General features: G+C 56.3%; 1 protein-coding gene across 1 annotated transcript in view; it reads left to right on the top strand.

Annotated features, from left to right (window-relative positions):
• The window catches only part of RBM19 (RNA binding motif protein 19), a 72,058-nt gene extending 49,597 nt beyond the window's left edge, over positions 1 to 22,461 (top strand). Inside the window, exons 23-25 of the mRNA XM_042805459.1 lie at positions 4,307 to 4,427; positions 11,829 to 11,942; positions 22,057 to 22,461. Coding sequence (XP_042661393.1) covers positions 4,307 to 4,427; positions 11,829 to 11,920 — 213 coding nt within the window. The 3' untranslated portion in view covers positions 11,921 to 11,942; positions 22,057 to 22,461. The remainder of the gene's footprint in view (positions 1 to 4,306; positions 4,428 to 11,828; positions 11,943 to 22,056) is intronic.
• The last annotated feature ends 1,034 nt before the right edge of the window (positions 22,462 to 23,495 follow it).

Here is a 23,495-nt window from a genome sequence, read left to right as displayed (position 1 = left end):
GGGTGATGGATGGACCTCGACTGGGAGTGTTACGCCACCATCAGATGAAATTAGCAGCCCGCTCTCTTCCACGTCGCGAGCGTTTAACAGATCACAGCACGCACGCGTGCGAAGCCAGGAAACGGGGAGGAACCCGTGACAAAGACAGCAACAGGAGGGACAAAGTAATATTCACAAAGAGAGTTTGTATGCCTGCTGATCAAGCCTTTCATTTGAAATCTCCAGTGCCAGCTGACTACTAGCTGGGAGCACATGGAAGGTGGGGGATGAGAAGGGGAACTCTGATCCGCTGGCGATAACAAATTAACTCCAGTTAAGGAAGCATTAACCATTCGACATGTTTCCTGACATTCCCTGTGCAGAATTGTTGTGGGATTGTTTTTATTTTTGAACTATTAACTGGAAGCCAAGTTTCTACTTTTCTCCCCTGTTGATATAAAAATACATCTGGTCTCCAAATAGAAATTGCCCATTCGGGAAAGACAGTCAACCCTTTAAAAATGCACACACATGGAAGGAAAAATCCTTGTGTGCAGCTGGCTTCGCAGAGAGCATCCTCAGTTGGGACTGGTCCTTTCGAGGAAGGGAAATTTATCAGTCTCCTAATGTTGTTGACCCTTTGTCCCTCTAATGACTCCAGCCCAGAGGCTCTTCGGCTTGAGTATTTAATAGGGCAAGGGGGAATCTATAGGCAGAGCAGCACTGTCCTCCAAATTTATACAGCATTTAGGGATGGAGCCGTAGCACTCGGGGGTGACAGATGCAATGGTCTGGTCTCTTGATCTCTGCCTTTCCAAAGCAGCGCCTGTCTTGTCCCAACAGCCCAGGCTTCATGTGAGTTTACTGGCCACCCCTTAATTTTGAAATTCCCTTTCTGAATCCCACAAACATTTTTAAGCTGCTGTTCCAGCTTCTGCCCTTTCTCTCTCCGCTTTCCCCGGCTCTGTCCGCCTCTCCATCCACCGCCTGGGCTCTAGCCCTGCCCAAGCTGTACTCAGAGCTACCAGCGAAATCCTGCCACACTGAGCCGTGACATTAAGCTCGAACCAAACTCTGCAAAATCATGCTCGGGAGGGTTCAGAAATTACATTTTTAAGCATACTCGCATCCTATTTTCTCGGGGGAGAAGGCCATGGGGTTTTCATGCAACTCTTTGAAGCATTTGGAAAGCAAAAGAGGCCTGTGAGGAGGTTTGCCAGGGCTCTTCAGCCTTCGGTTTTACCTGGCAGTGGGTGTATTACCAAATGTAGCAGCTTTAATGAAGTTGGGTGTTGGCATTTAAGGATACCTAGCCTTGTGTGGTGGAGGCTCTCCTCTTAAGGGTGCAGGATGATGCGAATCCGTGGTAGTTAGAGATCTTTTCCAGTGAGTCTCTCTCTCTCGGGTGAGTGGACACCACACCTCTCTCTATCCCTAGTTCAGACACAACTAAACAAACCTCTGGCTGTTGGATGCTTTCATCTTCAAAGGAGGTGTCCTGGGAAGGCAGGCACTCGGCTGGAGGGGCCGCATCCAGAGAATAGCTCCTGTTTCCAGCCCCATCTTTCTTTGAAAGCCAGCCTGCTCGTCCTCATTTCATATTTCTCTTGTAATGAAAATACATTTTTTCCCTACCTATCACTTCTTTTGGAATAGCACCAGTGGCAAACTTCCTCCTCTGGCTGGAAGACTTCCAGCAATGTGGATATATGGGGATGGCATTTCTCCCCTTCGTCCCTTTGTCTTTTAAATCATCAGTGGTTTCTTTTTTTTCCCCTGGAAAAGTCTTAATTCCTCGCAGAGCGATGAAGAGCTAAGTTTTATTTTTTAGCTCATTTCCAAAGGAAGTGACATTCACATGATTTTTCACCTGAAACACGCGGCTTCTCTTCTGCAGCCCCGGCTCCAGGAGCCCCTCGGGAAGACGGGGCCGTGGTGAGCAGAGATCCCAGCACACCCTTTCCTGCACAGGCTGGAGCAGCGGTGGGCTGAAGGGGTCCCGGCAATCTCAGCCCAGCATCCTAAGCTTTGCTTCATCCTGGGTGCAAAACAGCTCATTTTGGGAGCGCATTCGGCTGGGAAGGGCCAGTGGCACCAGGCTGCTGGTGGCTGCGTCTCTCCCAGCGGGTTTCTTGCATGCAATGCCACTTCATGGCAGCATCTGCCCTCCCTCTTGCTCCATGGCCTTTCCCAGTGGTGCCCACAAAACCAGAGAATGCCTCATCCCGGGCTGGTCTGAGCAGCTGTGTGTGCCCAGCGGGGCATGGAAGTGACCCTGCAACGAGGAGGACGTGTCAGAGCAAGTGGCTCGGAGGAGGAGAGCCCCCCACCAGCACCGCTCGTCGCACCAGGAGCGTGGACACGCTCGGCCTGGTCTGCCCTCCTCCGTGACCTGCTGCGGAGCGCAGCGAGGTTGCTGGGGCCTCGTGCTGTCTTCCAACCTTCCTCTTCCTTGTGCTGCGGGAAGTGAGAAATTAAAAAGTATAAATTAACAAATGAGACCCGGCGATTAAAGCTCCAGTTGTTTGCCAGGCTTTGGAAATGGCTCTTTGTGCCAACGTAAACAGCCATCACAACTCCCTACTGCCACCTCCCCCCGAGTGTTTATTTAAGCCAACACATTGCTCTGCTAATTGGATACCATTCCAAGTGAAAATAGGCCTTTAAAACAACAGCAGCGGCAAATAAAAACAGCTGTAGCTGCAAAAACACCAGCCAGGCTTGCAGCCCTTCTGAGGGGAATGCACCCCCCGAAAAGGGGGCACGCCACCCTGCCAGGGTCAGCCCCGGGAGCTGGCAAGGGTGGGAGGGTGGGGAATCGCAGCGATGCCACGGAGCAGGTGGAGCTGGTACCCCTTGTTTCTCCTTTTTTATAGTGAATGAGGATTATATGTGTGAAAGAGAGTCATAAGGAGGGGAAAATGCAGGTTACTGAGTGCTGGTCACTGGAAATGGGGGGGAGGGAGGGGGTTGAGTTTCTTAACCTGGCAGCTCAGGCAGGGTCCTCGCTGCCGAGGAGCAGTCGTGGGCAGCCAAAGCCTCTGGCAGGAAGAGCCCCCCTGCCCAGAGACGTGACACTTGGGGACAACCACAGCGGTTCAAAACTGCCGTTCAGCAAACGGCTCAGAGGAGAGATCTGGGCTTCTCCAGGACAACTTCAGTGCTGTCCCGGGGGCCTCCAGGTGGGAGGACAAGTCCCTTTTGGACAGTGGGATGTGTTTCTGCGCTCCTGTACCTGCCATATTTGTTCCGGGGATGTGAGTTTGCAGAGCTTATAACCTGACTTAATCCCAGCCTTAGCTGGGGTTTATAAAAGAGCATTTTGGGCTCCTTTTCTCTACCCCTGTGCCCAGCCATGTGCTTCATTGCTGTGAAGCATTTTGTGGGCCCGGGGGGGTGATAATATTTGACCAGTGTGTTTGTGTATTTGCATTATGGGCCTAGTCCTGAATTTCCTTGAAAGTCTGCAGATAATAAAGACAAAGTCAACCTTCTCTGGATCGAGTTGCTATTTTCTGGTTGCCTACAGGCATAGAAAGCTGTCTGAGCGACTGTGCTGGCCGGCATGCATGTATTCAACATCGGCAAGAGATTATAGCTGTATGGATGTTACTAAGCAGGATCTAACAATGAGGAAACCTCTGGATTTCTGTAACACAGCAAACCACCACAGGCAAAAAGAGAAGAGGGCTTCTGCTTTGGCCGCTGGCTCTGCCGCGTTTCTGCCACCGTGGCCACCATCACCAAATGGTTGGCCAGAGGAAGGCAGCTTTCCCCGGCGAGCTTGTGTTTCTGCAAACGCGTTGCCCCTGAGCAGAAAGCAACCCCTCTCCTCCCGTTTGAGCTGTGCTTTACAGGTGCCAGCAGGGAGCAGGCTGGGTGGAGAGCGGCGAGGCTGCTCTGCCCGTGCTAACCCAGCGCTGCCCGCGAGGGTCCTGGTTTGCAGTCGACCCACCTGGTGCTGCCCCCAAGCCTCGGCAGCCTTTCCAGGCTGCAGCTTTCCTGGCAAGGCAAGGCTGCAGCCAACCTTGAGCTGCTTGCTGTGCTGGATTTCAGCCTGCTGCCTAGCGAGCAGCAGCAGCCTGCAGGAATGGCGATGGGTATTTGCTCCACTGCAAGGATGTAGAAGATAAATGATCGAGTCAGAGCCGCTGATGGAGATGAATCCTGCCCCATCAGAGCAAAGTGCTCCAAGTAGGATGTTCTCTGGTGGCCTTTCAGATTCAGCGCAGAGGGAGGGACATCTTTGCCTTTCCTCATGTGAGCCTGTTTTTTTATTTTCTCCGTTACTGTTTTTTTTTTTTTTTTTTTCCTCTTAATTCTGCAGAAAGCATTCAACGCCCTGTGCCACAGCACGCATTTGTACGGCCGGAGGCTGGTCTTGGAGTGGGCAGACACAGAAGAGACGGTGGAGGCCCTGAGACGGAAAACGGCAGACCATTTCCACGGTAACGTAGCAGCATCCTTCTGGCCTGGGGATACAGCCCCGGCTGGCACCGTCCCATCTGGCACACGCTGCCCGTCCACACCAGCCCTCTCCCCGCCGCTGCTGGCTTGCCGGAGCTGGCAGGTAGATGATGCTGGAGCCTGACGATGCAAGCGCGAGTGGGGAAGCGGGAGGCGTCCAGGCCAAGGGCTTTGTCTGACAGCTCTGTGTGTGCGTGTGAGCCGGTTAACTCTCCATGTGCTGGCACTGCCGAGCCACCCCTCACACCGCCTGCCAGCTGCGATGCTTTTGCCCCGTCCACCTGCACCCCAGGGCGCTCCGTGGTTGGGGGTAGGCTCTGCGCGCGCAGATTAAAAAAGGCAAATCATTTGGCCGTCGGTCGAGGCGCGGAGGGGGCTGTTTGGATCAGTTTTCCTGAGAATGACAGCACCGCAGATAACAGCACTGCAGGCTCCTATCGACAGCCATCGACAGGCACAAATGCATTGCTTGGCAAATATTTATGTAGGAAGGGCTCCCCTGGGCTGGAGGGCTAAGCTGGAGATCAATGCTCTTCCTCCTGCATCCCCTCCCAGCCTCTCCTCTTCATCACGCACATGCCCATCGCCCGGGGCGTTGGCACAAGCAGTTCTGGGGCTGCACATCGCAATCCCCAGCGATGGAAGAGCAGCAAGCCTCCCTTATTTAGCAAGCCTTGCTCCAGTGAGACCCAGCCTCGTGTTTGTGAAATAGCGTGCATAGAGCTGCTTATTACAGACCGGGGAAGCTGCAGTTCGGTGGTGGAAGGGCTGAGGGTGGGTATGACCGGAGAGGTGTGGAGCAGAGGGGAAGCTGTGCTGGGAGCCACGGGCTGATCTCCAAAGTGGTGCCAAAAAGGGGGCCAAGAGGAGCACAGTGGTGACTAGGGGTATGTAACAGCAGAGCTGGGGCCGTGCGTGAGGCAGCAGGGAGGACAGGCACTGCTGGGGGTGGACGTGCCCACCCAGAACCCAGCGCTGGAGGGGGGACACGTCATGCTTCATCCCAGTAATGTGAGTCTCCACCCGGGTGGAGAAGGCAGCAGGTGTGATGTTTCATGCACCCCATTTTATATTTGGGATCTCCTTTCTCCCTTTCTGCTCTGCTCGGTCTAGGGGGAAAAAATAGTCCTGGCTTTACGGTAGCTGCAGACTTGCAGCAGATGCTGACAGCTGCCTGCAAGCTCTGTCGCTTCCCTGTTTCCCCCAGGCTCAGCTTGTTACCCGATTTCTGCCTGCGGTTGCTCCAGCCCGCTCGTCCGGGGTCTTCCTCACCGAGGTGGGGACTCTGGGAGGGTGGCAGAAGAGCGTTTTCACGTCCCGGGAGGGATGCAGCCTTGGAGCTGCGGCGGCTCCGGGGGCTTGGCTGAAAAACAGGAGCAAGGTTATCGCTCCCCATCTTTAGGGACCGAAAATGCGATTGAAGGCAGCAGTCATTGCTGCGCTCCAGCCCATCTCGAGGGGCGAGGAATAACATCCAATGACTTCAGCCCTGCCTGGTGCACACGCGCGTCCTCCGCTGCGAAACTGCCGGTAGCTAATCCTGCGGCAGAGCGGGATCTGCCAGAGGCGGATCTCCATAACAAAGCCCGTCTGGGTCACACCAGCAGGCACCAGGAGCTGGCTGGTGCCTGGGCCCGGGCCTCAGCCTCTCCACACCACGCTGCCAGGCTGGAGTTTCACAGGTGGGATTTTATTTCTTTGGGAAGTGCCCTCTCCTGATTTCCAGGCGGGTTTGCCGCGGGGTTTCTGGAAGTGATGCCCAACGGCCCCGAGGAGGGGAGGGAGTCGTGCCCTGTCCCTTTTGCTGTGGGTGTGCACAAAGCCACAGCAGTAGCGATCAAGAGGGAAAAGCTGCAGCTAGCACTCTGCCTTCATTCCCCGTGGGGATGCTCCTTCGTGTTCCCGCCCCGCTGTAGCTGGAGGGTGATTTTCCCACATGGAGCCGGGGTGGAGGGGACACAGAGCACACACAGCCTTGAATCCTCCCCACCCCTTCAGCCTACCCAACACAGGGCTGAGACCGTGCATCTCATGTCACTGGTGATGCAGACTGGATTCTGTCAACCAGAAACCAAGCTCTCGTTTTTTATTATCGATATCCATTTTCCTCCACTTTCCTCCTCTCTCTCCAAGGCACAGGAGCAGCTCGGACATCCCTGAGCTGCTCGTGGATGTCCCCGTGAGTTTCCCTCTCCCACATCAGTGACCTGGGAGGGTCTTCCCACAGCTTTGCAGGCTGCTGTGGTCAGGACCCTCTGGTCCCTTATCTCCAGGTAGGAAGGGACTGAGCTGGGAATGGGAAAGAAAAGATAATTTTGAGTGTTTAGAGCTCAGGAAACAGAGTCAAGAGCAAGGTCCCTGGTGTCTTTGGCACCAAAAACTGCTGCTGCTGCTGTTCTCGTGTTGCTCCCCGAGCCAAGCCCAGTGAGCAGAGTCTGGGACGTGGAGGCAGATGCCTTCAAAAGGCAGAGTGGGGTGGGTCTTATCCCACCATCCAACTCAGCTTATTCCTTGTTCCCTGCCTTAAATTTCTTTGCAGGGTTGAGCACTTGCCATCCCGTGGGAGAGCTTCGGGTTTTTTTCTTTCTCTGAAAGTCTTCTGTGATCCTTTTGGACCTGGAGACCTCCAGCACCACAAGCCACCAGTGGTGTGTGGAGAGGCTGGTCCTGCTGTAGCGGCGCCACGTGGTTGTATGAAGCCACGTTGGCAGTGCTGTGCCATCGGTACAGGGTGGCATGTGGCCTCTGCAGCTCCTGGCCCTTTTCGTGGTTATTCCACAGAAATAAAAGCAACCAGGGAGCGTGCTGAGGACTTTGCACGTACCAAAAGTGTTAAAGCAGATCAAAAGTCTGAGACTGCCCATCTCACAGGGCTTTCAGATATATTTCTTCCAAGTCTTATTCGATTGGTATTTAAGTATTTTGTAAAGGTCCTTCTTTTTCTTCTTCCATTTCCTCTTTTCTGTGCAGTTTTTGGTTTGCTGTGGGCACAGCAGTGATGCACAGATGTTTCCACAGTTAGCACGTGGTGGATCTGTGTGTAGGAGAGGCTGCAGGGCGCTAACAGAGAGTGGGAAGATTGCTGTAAGGCCTGGGGGGTTGTTATCACCCAGGTCCAGTGGGACAACACGGCGACCTCCGCTCCCCTGGGTTTGATGGTGAGTTTGACTCGAGCGACAAGCTTCTCTACCTTGCTGCCATCACAGCAGATATCTGCCTCTCCAGCTTTGAAAGAGCCACCTTGATCTTTCGGGATGGCTTCCTGAGTAGCAGCAGCCAAAACCCCTCACCCAGCAGCTCCAGTGTCACCCCCATCGTTTTTGTCTTAGCAAGGAAACACTTTGTAAAGTCTAGACCTGGGCTGCGAGAGACATGTCTTATCGCTGACTTCTCCATTACGCACCTTATTTCTAGACACCATTTGTAGAGATTTGGCTTCTGGTTCCCACATCTCACTCTGCTGTTATTTGTTAGGTTAAAGAGAGGTCCGGTCTCCTAAATCTTTTCTCCGTGCAGGCGTTTGGCATGGCAATCAAGCCACTTCTGAGCCATCTTTTCAATAGGTCTAATAGATGCAATAAAATGGAATAGGCTTCCTTCCCATTTTGTGTAGTTTTCAGGTCATTCTTTATGGCTTGTTCTGAGTCTTTGTCATGTTCCAGGAGAAAGTGAGGACCCCAGAAGTCGTCACTGGCTCCCAGGGATGGTTTCAGTCATGCTGCCAGGAGTGAAGCCCCAGCCCAGCGCTGACGGCTGGGACTGCAGTACTACACCCCCCGCTTGCTCTCCTGCCTCCGAGCACAGCCTGTTAGAGCTTTGAGTCTTTTGCTCATTTCTGAGTGTACCATCTCTTCATCCTGAGGCAGGAGGGTCCTATGTTAGGAAAAAAAAAAATAACAAACCAACAAACATTTCCTTTGAGTTTTAATTGCACCCCGCCATGTGTTGTTAATTTGTGGGACCCACTGCTGCAAGGTGGTTGGAGAGCCCGAGAGCTTGGCCAGCTACAGGGGAGGATTTGATGCTGCTGTGGAGAAAGAGATTTATCTGCTGCAACATGGTGAGGAGAAGCCACGGAAGGGTTGGCCTACAGTTGGCCTTGGGGCCTCTAATCCAGCCCATAATGTGGAGCAGGGTGATGGCAAACTCTACGTCAGGGCAGCGAGGGACACCCGAACCCTGGCCCTCATCTGGGGAGGGGGATCCACCCTTTGGAAAACAGGGATCACTGACGTCTTTGAATCCAGCAGGGAGAATATTTTGCCTCCGCCGAAACGGTGACAAAGGGATCCCAGCACCCTGCAGCTGGATTTGCCCGCGCTGGGGCTTTGGGGCAGATCCAGATCTGTGCCCTGCGCAGGAGGGAGCGGGCTGGGGGTCGCATCCGGAGCCCCGGTGCCGACCTGCCCATCTCCTGCATCCCCGCGATTGCGTAGCTGCAGCCCACGGAAGCTCTGTGAACAGCCCGGTCCCCCTTATTCTCCCCTCATTTGCCCGGCGCGGGGTGACAGTGGCTGGTGCGGCTCCATCCCGGCAAGCCTTGCTGGGGGAAGGTTTGCAAGCGAGGCGGCGATACCCTCAGCGCGCGCTCCCCCTCTCCCGGGAGCTCGCGGTCCGTGCAGGGAAGGCACTTGCTCCCAATCCAGCTAAATTACTATTGACTTGTGTTCTCTGCGCTTCACAAACATTGCACTCAGCCGTCACCAGCGGGGCCAGCGGTATCCTGCCAGGGCTAACTTGGGAAGCCAGCTGTGCTGGGCCGTTTTTTCCTGCTCTTTCCCATCGATCAAAGAATTAAACTGACAGATGGGGAATTTTGCACGAGGCGCGGGAAGGGGAAGGAATGACTTGGCGGGGGGGTGGGGGGGGAGGTTTATAGGAAAGATGGGGTGGAAAGCGGCGATGCGGAGGCAGCAGGGGTGGGTGAATGAGAGAGGTGCGTGAGGAGGGGGTCTGGCTTTATTTCAGTTGTGAGAGTGTTTCCAGCGAGGCCCCCGTCTCAGCAGAAGGCTGTGGGTGGGTGTAAAGCAGCAGAGCCCCACTGCGGCTCACCCCTGGTTATTTACAGTTGTTTGCTGGAAGTGGAGGGTTTGCAGGGGAAGCCACGCTCCACTCGGGACACAATCCTCGTGCCCTCCCCGGCAGGGTGGGAAGAGCCTTCCCCATCCCTGTCACCTTTCCCAGGTTGCTCCTCCTTTGCTGTCAGACCCCCAAGCTGCTCTTTTTACCCCTCAGCTGCGTTACAGACCCGCCGCTCTCACCCTCACCTCCCAGCCTTTTAGGCTTCCTTTTTCTTCCTTTCTTCTTTCGGTTTTTTTTTTTTTAATTTTCTTTTTTTTTTTTTTTTTAGAGAGCATCTGTAACTAATGCAAACACATGCCGTAGCTGGAGAGGAAAACCCCGCAGGATTAGCGTGGCATCCGCCACCCTGCCACGTTCTAATCCCGTGGTAATCCCCCTCTCGGCCCACCCCCGCCGGCTTTGGCTATTGTTTAAAGGAAGCAAATGGGATCGTTAGCGGGCAAACCTTAACCAGCTCAGAGCAGCAGAACGGAAGTCGAACCAATTCGCTTCCCCACCCTCCTGGTTTGGGGGGTTTTTTCCCCCCTTTTCCTCCTTGTTGGGGGGGGGGGGGTGTTGCTCCCAGTGCTCCCCAGCAGTGCCGCTGCCGAGCCGGTGAATCTGGAGCAAGCAGTGGGGGCCATTTGCCCCGCCAGCCCCCAGCCCAGGCCACGGCAGGACCCCTGGGTGCACCGTGCCGCTGAGGGATGCTCCCTTAGCACCCAGCACCCCGTGTCCAGCCCCCCACATCCAACATCCCCTCCGTCATCGCCTCCATGCGGGCTCTCCGCGTGGGGCGCGTTGGGGTGTAGTGGGGAAGGGGTGGCGGGTGGGGGAGTGGGGGACAAACTCTTCCCGGCTCCGGATTTAGGAGCTGAGACCACGTTTGATGCCATTTCCGAGCCCCGAGCGCGAGGCTGGCTGGGAGGGCAGAGTAAAGGGGAGGGAGAACCGCTGAGCTGGCCCCTTCCTCCAGGGTGGGTCGTCCCTTCTGCCTTTGGCTGATTGAACTGGGAAGAGGTGCTGGAGGGTCTCGGGGTGGCACCTTGCGGCCCCCCTTGGCTCCCCCGAGCTCGGCAGGGTGGGTGCCGGGAGGGGAGCGGGGGCTCCCGTCCCCCTGCCTGTCCCCACAGCCCCCGGCGGGGAGGGAGGCGGGTTCTGGCGCTCTGTCAAGGAATTAATTGAAAAATAAAATCATTAGATGGGAACTCCAGAAATGCAAAATTGTTGGGAGTTGGGGGGGAGGCGGAGGGGGGGGATGTGAGCTTTTGTCAGGTTAATTTCTTCTGTATTGATGTTTTGTGACATTTACTTGTTGTTTATCTCCCGCAGCAGCTGTAATACTAAAAGAAAATGCACAGCTTGTTCCGTTTATTTATTTTACACCTTTTCTTTAGTCCTATGGTATGTTTGTTTGTTTGAGAAACCCAGCGAGGCTTTTGATGTCTGAAAGCAGGATTTAAACAGCTGTTCTCCATGTGCTGCTCGCAAGCGAGAGCCGCTGGCTGGGGAGCGAGCGGGGGGAGAGGGGGCTGCGCCGCGGCTCCTGCTGGGAGGGCACTTCTTGCCTGTTGGAGAGGAGACGGTGCCGACGCCGGCCTCAGCACAGGGACCAAATGGCTTTGTCACCCCCGGTACCGGGCGCTGGTGCCCGGGTGGGATGCTTGCTCGGGTGCTGGCAGCCCCCCCGGGCGGGGGGGATTTCTCGCCCTCTCGCCGGCTGTAGCATCCGCGGGGAGGGGTGCGTGCCCGGCGCTGCGCCCCAGGGCAGTTTGGGGAGTGCAGCAGTAGCAAAGGGGGTCACAGGACGGTGGGGGGCAGGAGAAGCAAAGCAGGGACAGCCCTGCCCAGCTCTCAGGGGAGGGCCGGCCGCTCGCCTTCGCCCACCGCCGCCGCCGTGGGGGGCAGAGGCAGCGATCTTGTCTCTCAGCAAGCACGTTGGTGGGTCTGTGCCCTGCCAAGAGCCTCCTTGAAGCAAGGCTGGCGTCTGGGTTGGTCTTGTGGCCACTCTTGGACAGGGGATGGGTGAATTGGGTTCAGTGGGAAGGGTCGGCGTCACCAGTGAGCCTGTTTGGGCTCTGGGGCCTGGGAACCAAAGCACGGGTGGTAGGTGTGGTGTCACACTCCAGCCGTGGTGTCCTGCCAGGGCCTGGCTGGTAAGGAGATGTAAATGTTAGTTGGGGGGCTTTACCCAGGAGGGGGACGAGGGGGCCTGGAGGTAGCAGGGGATGAGCTGGAGGCGGCTGTGCGTGGGTCTGGGTTGTAATCTTTGATTTTCTTCTTCTCCCACATCCTCTTCGCTACCACCCGGGCCTGGACAGACTCCCCAAAGAAGAAAAAAACATCAGAGGTTTTGAATGAAATCCTGGAGCGTCTGGAAGAGGAGGAGAGCAACAAAGACGAGGCCATCTAGCAGCTGCTTGGCATCTGGTGAGGTGGGTACCCGGAGCAGTGGGGCCGTGGCGGGCACAGCTGGCCCTAAAGGTCAAAAAGCCTTGGGCTGCCACAGGGCTGGCGGTGCCAGGAGGAGGAGAAGGCGGCATTGCAAAGGCTCCGCAGCCCCCGAGCCAGGGTCCCGCCCGCTGCCTCTCCTCCCTGTCAGCCCACAGGCTCGTAGCCGTGGTCTCAGCGGACACAGCCCAGATTTGGGCTTGGTTTAGGCTCCGCGTTGAAGTGAGTGCATGCACTGCCTGTGTTTCTGTGTGCTCCCCGGTGTGTTTGCTTTCCTACGAGGGAAGGCGGCAGAATTGCTGTTGCAGCAGAAATTGCTGTCGAGTTGTGAATTGGCCCTCGCTGGGGTTGGGGGAGAGCAGATGGGCTGCCAAAAAAAAAAATAAAATAAAAAAAAAAGTGCCTGTTTGGAAACCAAACTGCAGCTGCCGCCACAGAACAGATAGTTTGGAAATGCCTCTCCCAGCCAGCACCCCTGGCCTCCACAGCTTTGCTGCCTCCCAGGCCACCGTGCACCCCAAGGTGTAGTTTGTGCCACCTCGAGTGCTGGCTGGCATCGCTCCTCCTTGGCATGTGTTTTCTTGGAATAGCATTTCTCGAGGCTGGAGAGCGCAGGATGGCAGCAGTTGGCAGGAGGGAGCCAAGAATAAATAGCTCCCTGCAGTCCAACACCGTGCAGTTCAGCCAGCCCCCCCCCCTCCTTTTTGAGACCGCCTAGCAAACCCTGCGTGGGTTCAGGAGAGGTGAGACAGGCTCGTGGATCTTTACGTGTGTTTGTGGCCACGGTGGAAACCCTGGATTGCTGGTAGGAAACCTGTTCGCCAGCCACAGCATCCGGAGAAGTGCAACAAAAACATCAGGGAGGCTCCTAGGTCTCTTTGAACCACACTTTGCCCCGCTTTTTCCATCCACGGAGGGAGTTGCTGCCCACCTCCACGGTGACGAAGCCCCGTCCTGTGCAGGGCCAAGAGAGACAAGTGCATCGCGCCGGCGCGCTGCCCGCGGGGAGGAGGCTCGGGGTGCTGGGCTGACAAATCCTTCGTGCTGGGGAGAAAGTCCCCACAGTGCTTTCTCCGGCAACGCCGTGTTTGCTCAACGCTGCCACGGGTAAGGTTTTTGACGCATTCTGGCTCCCGTCTTTACCGCCGCAGAAATGACACCGCTTCCGAAATCTCATCCCAGGGGCCCCCCCGGGGATTTTGGGGTGCTATTAGGGCTGAGTGCTGCACGTGTCCCAAGCGGCGCTGAGCCCCCCCATGCCGGGGGGAAGCCGGGGCTGTCCTCGATGTGTCAGCGCCAGCAAGCCTCCCCGCGCTCGCTGGCGTGTGTTTGTGTGAGCGAGGCACATTACTGCCAGAGAGGCTGTTTTCCTCTTGGCAATATCTGCCTATTGCTGCGAGGCGCTACCCAGTACACCTAGCAGTGGGATGCTCATAACCTTACTTATTACCGGACTTTTGTTCAACCCACAACACCGCTGGCCGCCTGAATAGCGAGCGCATCTGGACCTGGAGCCGACCAATAACCCTGTTAATACATCTGCCTTCCCGGGCTGCCGCAAGCACCGGGCACGAGCACAGCGCCGGGGCCCTCCTGATGAAAGGGAAGGTGCTTACGTGACCGCAGGAATAATCCGAGTTGGGTTAAATAACTGCCTGCTTCATGCAGTGCGTCTGCAGTAAGTGCCGGGGCCTCGAGATAACATTTGTTCCCTTGGAGCAGCTCTGATTTAAGGATGCCTCCAGGTGTACGTGCTGTTAACACCTTCTCCGGCAGCTAGCCCCAGGATGGAGCTGGGGAGGGGTGGGATGGAGCTGGGGAGGGGTGGGATGGAGCTGGGGAGGGTTGGGATGGAACTGGGGTGGGATTGAGCTGGGGAGGGGTGGGAGGGAATTGGGATGGGGTGGGATGGAGCTGGGGAGGGGTGGGATGGAACTGGGGTGGGATGGAGCTGGGGAGGGGTGGGATGGAGCTGGGGAAGGGTGGGATGGAGCTGGGGAGGGGTGGGGTGGAGCTGGGGAGGGGTGGGATGGAGCTGGGGAGGGGTGGATGGAGCTGGGGAGGGGTGGGATGGAGCTGGGGAAGGGTGGGATGGAACTGGGGAAGGGTGGAACAGCCCAGCAAGGACAGGACAGACAGCACTGCTCGGAGCCCAGGCAAGCCGGGAGCTTTTGGACGCGTCCTGTCCCAACTCCTCTGCAAACCTCCTCCCTGAAACTGGGCTCTGGGCTCAGGCCCAACGGGCTGGAGGCTCCCCAGCTCTCTGTGCGGCCCCCCGGGAGGAGGCTGAGCGCTGCACCCCAGCACCCAGAGCTGTAACACCCCGCGCCAGGCCCCCAAACCATGACACAGCTCAGGAGCCCTTTTGCTGCCTCTGAGCGGCTCCCTGGCCCCCGACACCCGGCTTTCCTGCTGTGGGGCTCAGGGGCCAGACCCCCCAGAATTCAGGGGGGCCCCCTTGGGCTATCTGCCAGGCTGCGGCGTAAAATGCTCATCCCTTACCACAGCTCCAGCGCATCTGCCCTGCCCCACAGCAGGCAGGCGTTTGCGCTGGGCAGGCGGGTGGGTAAACTGAGGCACGGGTGTCGGAGCAGTGCTGTCACAGGGGGTCAGCTGAAACAGTGACGAGCTCACCAGGGAGGGGGGGAATATCTTTTTTTTTTTCTTTTTTATTTAGTTTTTCTCAGCGTTGATCTGCGGCATTCCCATCGCCACTGCCCATTGCCTTTGCCATCTGCACCGGCACAGGGTGGGAGGGGGCAGCGGCGGGACCCTTCAGTGGTCTCAGGGCAGCTCTGTGCTGGGGGGGGGTCACCACGGGGAAATGGGGAAACGGGGCTTCGGCATCCCGGGGGTGAAGGGCCAACTGGCAGCACTCAGCCGACAGCCAGCACAGAGGATGGAGGAGCCGGGCAGGATCCCTTCCAGGCCCATCTAGCACCCAGCACAGGATTTAAGCAAAGCTTTGCAGGGTTGCAGCTTGGGGTTGGATTTTCCTAGTTTGTGGTTTGGTTTTTTTTTTTTTTTTTCCCCCCTCTCCCTTCATTGTCTTTTGTGGCGGGGCAGGTTTCTTGCTGAGCGTCTCTGAGGTCTGCAGCGGCAACGAAAAGGATTAGCGCAAGCAGAGCATGTAGGCTTTAGAGAACAGAGCAGAGTTTGGTTTCAACATCTAATTCAATTTGTTCTGCCGAGATTGAAATATGAAATGGTTGCCAGTCAAACGTTCAAAGGGGGAGGAGGGAGGAAAGAAGAGAGGGAGCCTTCTCAAATTTAAATTTTAATGAAAATTAATTTAACCCTTTGATATATTTTAAAACATATTAGTTCCTGGTCTGGAAACAGGCTAGAAAACATTCATGAGGGTTTCTTTTTTTTCCGTACCTTCAAACATAATGAAGATTTTCTTTTTCCCCTAATGATACTTATCTTGTTGAGCAGTTTGACATTGGTTAATTTTTCAGGCAATTTGGTATCAAGGAAATCTGTTTGATGTGTGCGGGGGGGGGGGGCTGTGTATGTGTATACAGATATATGTGCCCGTACATTAATTATGAAAGTGCTGATCACAGCTCTGGAGAACAGTTTGAGTTAATTCCTACTCTGCGAGCAAAGACTCAGCTTCTTTGTTACGTATTGAGAATCCCACACGTTGCACCCCTAAAATTACGGAGGGTTTAACGGGAGTTTTCTGAAAATGAGCAGATACCTGCTAATTACCCTGAATTAAAATGAACGCCTAAGTATGTCTGCAGGAAATTCATCACTCCCCACTGCCTTTTTTTTTCCCCAATCTGAAACAATCCTAATGATAAAATAATGCAAACTCTCTTAACCGTCCACGTAGTTAAACCTGGGATATAGCCTCCCACTGGTCCTTAACCTTGACGGTGCTTCTCCAGCTGAACACCATCGCAATACACTTATTTTGTTCGGGAGTGATAATAGTTCCTTTTAGCGGGAGCTGTTATGGAGAGAGGTTGTATCTATAGCAGATGATTGCTCACTAATTGTTGTAATTGGGCTGTGATGAGCTGTAGCCCCTCGTTTTGCTGGGCTCGTGCCACTGCAGGGCCGGTGTCGCTGTGTGCGCCCGTCACCCCCCCGTGCTGTCACCCCCCCCGTGCTGTCACCCCCCCTGTGCTGTCACCCCCATGTGCTGTCACCCCCCCTGTGCTGTCACCCCCCCTGTGCTGTCACCCCCCTGTGCTGTCACCCCCATGTGCTGTCACCCCCCCTGTGCTGTCACCCCCCCTGTGCTGTCACCCCCCCGTGCTGTCACCCCCCCCTGTGTTGTCACCCCCCTGTGCTGTCACCCCCTCTGTGCTGTCACCCCCCCTGTGCTGTCACCCCCCTGTGCTGTCACCCCTCAGCTGCCTGTGCTCCCTGGGGAGACCCAGGCATTTTAGGGTGTGATGCTCATCTGCTCTGGGTGTCCTTTTCGGGGTGGGTGCCCTGTATCCAGGCCGTGCTGGTGGCAGAGGGGACGAGCAGCCCTCTCCAAGCCCCTGCCCCTGGGCTCAGGGGGCGAGAGCAGGAGATACAGCCGTGCCGGGGGGCTGCACGGGTCATCTCAGGCTCCAGCAGATGAGCTCGGGGGTAGGGGGCTGGGGGGGGGGGTGTCATGCATCTCTCCGGGCTTGCGCAAGGCACGTGTTCACGCCATCAGAGAACTGAAACTGGTGGGTTTTGCTCAGTCGTGTCTTCTGCAAGCCCCGGGATGCAGTGCAGGGTCCCCGTGGGGTCTCTGCAGACCCCAGGTTGCAGCCCGCTGCCCCAGCACGTGGGCTTTGGCCAGGTTGCGACGGCTTCGTCCGGGGCGAGACCCCAGCAAGCTGGACGGCAGCGGGAGCCGTGACGGCTGCGGCTGTTCCCCAGCACCGGCCACATCCCCCTCCCCAGGGCCGGCTCCAGAATTGCATTAGGATATTATTCAAATACTGAATTAGAGGGTTAACGGGTTTTAATGTAGAACTAGCTTTACTTTATTGCTGCCCGTTGCCAGAGGCCTGTGTGGGCTGTTAGCTACTTAAGGGGACAGCAAGTCAACACGGAGTGGATATCCAACGGGCCCTGGTTTTGCTTCCAGGGCTGGGTGTCCCTGCCTCCCGCTGCTCTCGGAGCCAGGATGTGTGTCCGTGCCCTCTTTGGTTGCTCAAAGTGACTCACTGCCTTCGGCAAACTCTTGACCGCGGCCTGTGTTGGTTTTCTCACAGCCCCACAGGAGGAGGCAGGGGACTCGGTGCAGGCGTGGGCAGGCAGGTAGCGTCCCGCTCTGCCAGCTCTGTTTTCCCGAGCTGCAGGCTTCAATTGCTGCTGCTTACAACGTGCTCCCGTCCTTCTGCCCAGCCGCGGGTGGTTTCTTTTTATCACCATTGCACTGGTGCTGCCTACAGCAGTGGATCACAGAGTTCAGCTCTTCTCGTTTCTTTAGTCCCGTCTTGCCTTTGCAAAGTCTTCCTCCCAGGTGTGCCCCCACGGAGCGGGGCTCTGGGAAGCGCTGAAGAGCCAAGCAAGCCTGTGTCTCTTCGCAGCAAGCACCGTAGATGCCGTTCACCAGCCCTTTGCCAAGGCTGCAGGAAGAGCTCGCATCCCCCCCTGCGTCGTGCTTGCTGCTTTCCAGCCCAGCTGCCAGCTCCAAGCGGGAGCTCTGGGATCTCAAGCCTTTCTGTCTGCCTGTTCGTGTTGGCAGCCATCCCCTTCTCCCCGGTATCTCTAGCAGCTTTGCTTGTCTGCTCGCAGAGGCAGTAAGCGCGTTGTCTGGGCATGCTTGAAGGTGTCTTCTTGAGCTAGATGTGGCAGGAAACACGCAGGAGGTGGTTTGGGCTTGGAAAAAAAAAAAAAAAAAAGCACTTCGGTTGCTGCTCCCTTGGGGTGGAAGAAGCAGCGCGAGGGCGGGCGTGCTGCTGGTGGGGCGATGCTCTCCCCGCGGAGACCTTCCCTCCCTGCCTCGGTTTCCCCATTTGCAAAGCACGGTGCAGACCTGCAGGTGGAAGCAGCTGTGTGCCGTGCCCGTTCCTGCATCCCTGCCGCGCGTGCAGGTGTGCTGCTGCAAACTCCGGGTTTAGCTGGCAGGCTGAGCTGGCTTTTCTGCAGCTCCTAATTGTCTCCCTTCCTCCTTCCACCAGCGCTTTGTAATTGCAAAACCCCCTTTGCTTCTCCTTTGCCGGGGGATTAGCCAAGGGATGCTGCTGCCCCATCGTTTCCCCGCCTCGTGTGGAAACTTCCTCTACCTTCCCTGCAGCCAGCATTAAAATATTCTGACCGTGTCTAAGGGATCAGATGAGTCGCCACTGGGCAACCGATTGCCACGGAGCAGCCGGGCTCGGCCACAGCCCAGGTGACTCCCAGTAACTGGAGCCCATCGTGGAAGGGGACAGCAGCAAACTGGCCTCGCCGCGGGCTGTGGCCACCCCCGGGGACGGTTGGCCGGGACACTGGCTGGAGATTTGGGGAGCACGAGCTTCTCCTTAATATTACGGCATGTCTGGACCTTACCCCGGGTCACAGCATGACCCGCGTTCGGCACCACCACCTTCCAGCTTCCACCACCACCATCCAGCTTCCACCACCACCTTCCAGCTTCCACCACCACCTTCCTCACTGGGAAATAAAACAGGAGAGCGAGGAGGCAGCGTGCGGCTTCCCCTTCTCCGGTGCGCGGCTGCGTGTGACTGAGACACGCTGCCTCCTGTTTTCCCTAAATATATGCATTGGAGAGGGAGAGAAATCGCATGGCAGGAGCTTGAGATTTCAGACTTAGCCATTCATGAATAATAATCAGGCTCAGTAATTCACAGTAAATAGGTATCCAAATTGGCTAATAAGGGAGGCTTTCACCCCAAACTGGAGCTAGGAAGAGAGGCAGAGAGAATATGAACAGACGTTGGCAGAGGCGGGTGTGTGCACGGTGTGACCTGAATCGGTGAAATACGGAAAGCGATGCCAGCGGGAGAGCGGGGAGGCGGGAGAAGGGACAGTGTCTGAGCTCCCCTGCCGTGGGGCACAGGCGGCCGGGCCCAGGCCTGCGGGGGCACAGACCCCTCCGTTCCACGGGCTGTAATTAGTGCCCCGTAATTAGGCTCAGCTCTCTGTTCCAGCCGGGCTGATGGGCAGGAGCGTGCCCGGCCCGTGCGTCCTGCCCCACAGCCCACGTGGAGCGGAGGGTACGGAGCCGGTGTCACCACGTCCCCACGCGTGACATCCCCAGCTCAGGGCTCAGCAAAGCCGCCGGGACAGCAACTGCACGCCGTGCTACCTGTCACGGGGAGCGGGAAAGGAAGAGGGAGGTCTGCAGCGTGTGTCAGGAGAGGTGATCTGGGGGGCAACGACGGTTTTCTTTGTGTTCGCTCAACTAAAATTCAGATTTTGCTTTGTCCGCTGGTTCATCCTCTCCTGCGGGAGCGAGCGAGGCAGTGGCAGGAGCTGCGTTCAGGCGCAGTGAGGGGGCTATTGCTCTTCATCTGCCGGCGGGGAGGAGGTGCTGCCCCACGGGCACCCCCGCGCACGGGAAACGGCTCCCGAGTGCCAGAGGCCGGACGGCGCAGCAGCGACGGGCGCTCGGGAGGTCACTGAGTCCTTCCCTACAGCTGATCAGCTGCTGCTTCCCAGCAAACGTTCCTCTAGCAGCATCTGAAGATTATGTTGGTTAAAGTGAAGCTAAAGAAAAAAATGGAAGAGCACCTCTGCAGATCTCGATCCGTTATTTGAGCTATTTAAATACGCAGAATAGAAGCTCGAAATGCAGCTGATGAGTAGCTGAAGGAAGGATGCCCCTCCGAGGGCCGGCTGTTGCCAGGCGGTGTTTTGCAGCTGCTAAATGACTTTTTAAATTGAGGAGAAACCTACAGCCACTTTTACGGTCCCCTTAGCTCCCTTATATAGGGCAGCGCAATGGCTGGAGAGCACCGTGCTGCCGCTTGGCTGAGTTACCAGATATTACAGCCCCGCTGTCCTACAGCAAGGAATCGCAATGGATTCGAAATAAACCGCAGCAACTCTGGCCAAAGGCAATTTTCCTCCTGCCCTTCCGCTCCCCCTCCCCACCTCTGCCCTGCCCGTGCCGCTGGATTGAGGACGCTCACAAAAAGTAGCACGCTGGGTGGCATGGAGCAAACAAACCTTTTTTTTTCTTTCCTTTTTTTTTTTTTTTTTTTTTTCCCCTGCGTCTTGGTTTATTTAAGTGTGCTGGAAGGTGGTTTTGGGGTGTGCAGAGTGTTTTTCCTTGGGGTATGACGCATGCTCTCAGTGCCCCAGCAGCTGCAGCACTGCAGAGCTGGTGGCTGGACCCCCCCCCCACCCCCCCATCCCTCCATCCCTTCCCTACAGCTTAAACCATCCCTCATGGCCCAAAACCCGAGGTGGGATTTAGCAGGTGTAACAAGGACAGCCTTATAAGCCACGAGAGATGGAGAGGAAATTGTGCTCCTGCCTCTTCCCGTGTTTGGTGACCCAAAATCATTTCGGAGTGAAGTGTAACCCGCACTAGCAGCCATCCCACTGATGCTGATGGGGCTGCAGAAATGCTTGGGTGCTGCCCTCTGATCCGTCCGAGGGTTTTCTACTTCATCAGCTTAGGAATGCAAAACAAAGCTTCACCCAAAACGCCACGGGAGATCTCTGCCCTGGCCATACACGAAGTCCCCAGGCTGCCATCCCCATGGGGCCATACCCTGCCTTTGGGGGTCCCCCCTGCCCCGAGAAACCCGGCAGCAAAGCCCAGCCTTAACCTCAGCCTCACCCCTCCTGCCGAGCCTCGGCAAAGCTGAGCCCTGCCTGAGCCCCACGCCGGAGACTTAGAGAATTTTAATTTCTTTTCTCCCCCAGGCTCCGGGCAGGCGTGCCCAAAGTGGGACCCCCCCCCTCCAGCCACCCCCTCAGCTGCCGCCACCACCAGTCCCCAGGGCTGGGAGCGTCCCACCCATGTCTAAATTCACCCAGGTTATTTCCACAGAGCGGAGGCAGGCAGAGACAACCCGTGCGGTGGTGCTGGTGGCTCCAAAGGCTCCGTAACCCCTGACAGGGAGGCAGAAACAGGCAGATTGCAGGCAGGAGCTGTTTTAATTTCATTTTCAGTTGAACCCAGCCCAGTGGGTCAGCCTGGGCTAAGCAAGCCCTGGGAAACAGGAGGAGGGACTGTCCCAGGAGCAATTTTAAGCACATGTCAGGAGAAATGGTGAAAACCAGCCTCCTCTCACCCGCTGCAGGGCTGTGGAGGGCTCGCCCCAAGGGGGGGGGGGGGGGGGGGGTCACAGCTTGCCATCCAACCCCCCCATCCCCGGGCAGGGTGAAGGGGACAGGCGCATCGCCCCCGGGCAGCTGCAAACTACAGCGGGCGCTTCTTCCACCTGAAAGCAGGGCTGAAAAATGAAAACTGGGAAGTTTGGGGTGTGTTTTTTGAGATTATTAAAAAAAAAAGACAAAACAAAACACTGCCCCATTCTGTGTTTTCAGCTGCTGTGCTGGGAGTCCCCTGTGCCCGGCGGCGGGGGGGGCGGCAGGGCGATGGCGGGCAGGAGCCTTGGACGTCGTTAGGATTCAGCCGTTAGATCTCTCCTTTCTCTCTGATGGCTGAGTGTGATTGACACTTACAAATTACCCAGCCAAAAGTGTCGAGTCTTTGACCCCTGAGTAACATCTTTGGCAAGCCTGAGATTTGCCAGCATTTTGTCATCTAATTACTACAAATCCCTTGAAAATTCACTGGCTGGTGAATTTTTAATGCGGGACAATTTCAATGTGATGCATCGCCCAGATGGGCACGCGCGCGTGCTCCTTCCCTCTCCCCCCCCCCCCGCCGCCTCTTCTCCTTCCCTTTCTTCTCCTTTGCTCCTTGCTTTTCTCCGGTTCCTCCCCCCATCCTGTTTCTTACCCCCCTCCTGCCTGTGTGCATCCGGATTCGTGGGAAGCGCCCCGCCATCCCATCCCCTCCCCGGGCTCTCCAGCCGGCTGGATTAGCCGCCCGTGCCCAGGATGGAGCCGGGCACCTCGCGTCCCCCCTGGCCCGGCAGCAGCGTCCCCCCTCACTGTCTCGCCAGCAGTGGCAGGGAGCTGCTACGTGGCATTAATTTTTTTTTTTTTTTTTTTTTTCCCTCTCCTCAGGTCTCTCGCTGACGGATGGAGAGGGAGAAGCCTCCGCTGGGGACTCGGCAGCCAGCACACTTGTTGCCAGTGGAGTTCACTCGTCCCGTGAACCCGAGGGCTGATTTTTGCCGTGCGTCCCAGTCTCGCTATTCCCAGCCTCTTAAACAGACCTTGGATTCGGAGCGGGAGGAAGAGCCCTCGTCTGCCAGCGGCTCCTGCCCGAGGATCGCTTCTTAAATCCGGGCAGGGACGTGACTGCCCTCATCTCAGCAACCGCCCAACCTGGCGGCACAGAAACTTGGGGAGATGGACACTTCCCCTGCTGATCCCAGGGACTCGGGCAGAACCTGCTCTTCATGTCCGAACTAAATGATAATTTCTGTACATTAAAAACCATGTGTGTATTTTAAAGAGTTTTCCAAACTGAGTCACACCTCAGGTTTGTTTGGATTTGTTTGTGTAATACGTCTTCGCCACAGCTAGGTAGTTATTTTGGTCTGATAGGGAGATAAGCATATTTTAGGAGGGAGGCCTGGGGTTTGCTGCGTTCGGCTTTGTGCCTGTGTCATTTCTGTCCCCGCTCTCAGGCAGTCGCCTCCCGTCTCTCCCTTCCCGGCTTTCAAAAGGAAAGAGGCTTTGCTTTTCAACCAGGGTACCGCTTTACATATGTACGCAGCTGATAAAGTATTTTCACTTCGCCCCTTTCCCCTCTGGGAATCGCTGTCTTACGGCAAAACTGTTTTGTCTGACAAGGGCTGCAACAGATTACACGTGTTGGCTGCAAACAGAGGGCCTTTTTTTTCCCTTTTTTTTTTTTTTTTCTTTTTGAGAACCGCATACCTTTAAAAAAGAAAAAAAAAAAAAAACCTCTATCTCTGCACTGCCATGGCGAGCTCTGCCTTTTGCCTCGTGTCCCCAGGAGCTGCCCCGTGTTCAGATTTGCTTGTGGTATCAGACCTCCCGGGGTGACGGATGCATCTCTCTGGGTTGTGTGTCCAGATTGTTTTTCTCACGTGAGCTTAACTCGAGCCTGAATTGACAAAACTGCCGCTGGTTCTGACGAGTCTGGGCGCTTCGGTTGGTCTGGCCTGGGGTCTCGGCTGCGGTTTGGGGTGGGATTTCTTGGGACCCCCTTGGCACCAGCATCGCAGCATCCCCGGAGATTGGCGGGACGCGGAGGAGCGATGCCCTCGTGCTGCTGAGGACCAAGCGCCGAGTTTCACGCCAGCAGCTGCAGCAGGGGACCACGTGTGATGGACCTGGGGACTTGGGGACAACCAGGCCACCTCTTTCCAACCTAAACATGGGCCATAGATTTCTTCCATCTTCTCTAACTGGAACCAGCTGGGAAAGGTGTGGGCTCTGCTTTTCAAAGAAGGTTGTTCAGGTGTTAAAAGGAAAACCTTAAAATCCTCTGCTGGGTCTAGCAGGAGAGGAGCAGAGCCAGGAAACCCCTG

This window comes from Tyto alba, unplaced genomic scaffold (genome assembly GCF_018691265.1).
Source record: "Tyto alba isolate M040663 unplaced genomic scaffold, T.alba_DEE_v4.0 Super-Scaffold_44, whole genome shotgun sequence".
NCBI classification, from domain to species: Eukaryota; Metazoa; Chordata; class Aves; order Strigiformes; family Tytonidae; genus Tyto; species Tyto alba.
This window is presented reverse-complemented; position numbering and strand designations above follow the sequence as displayed.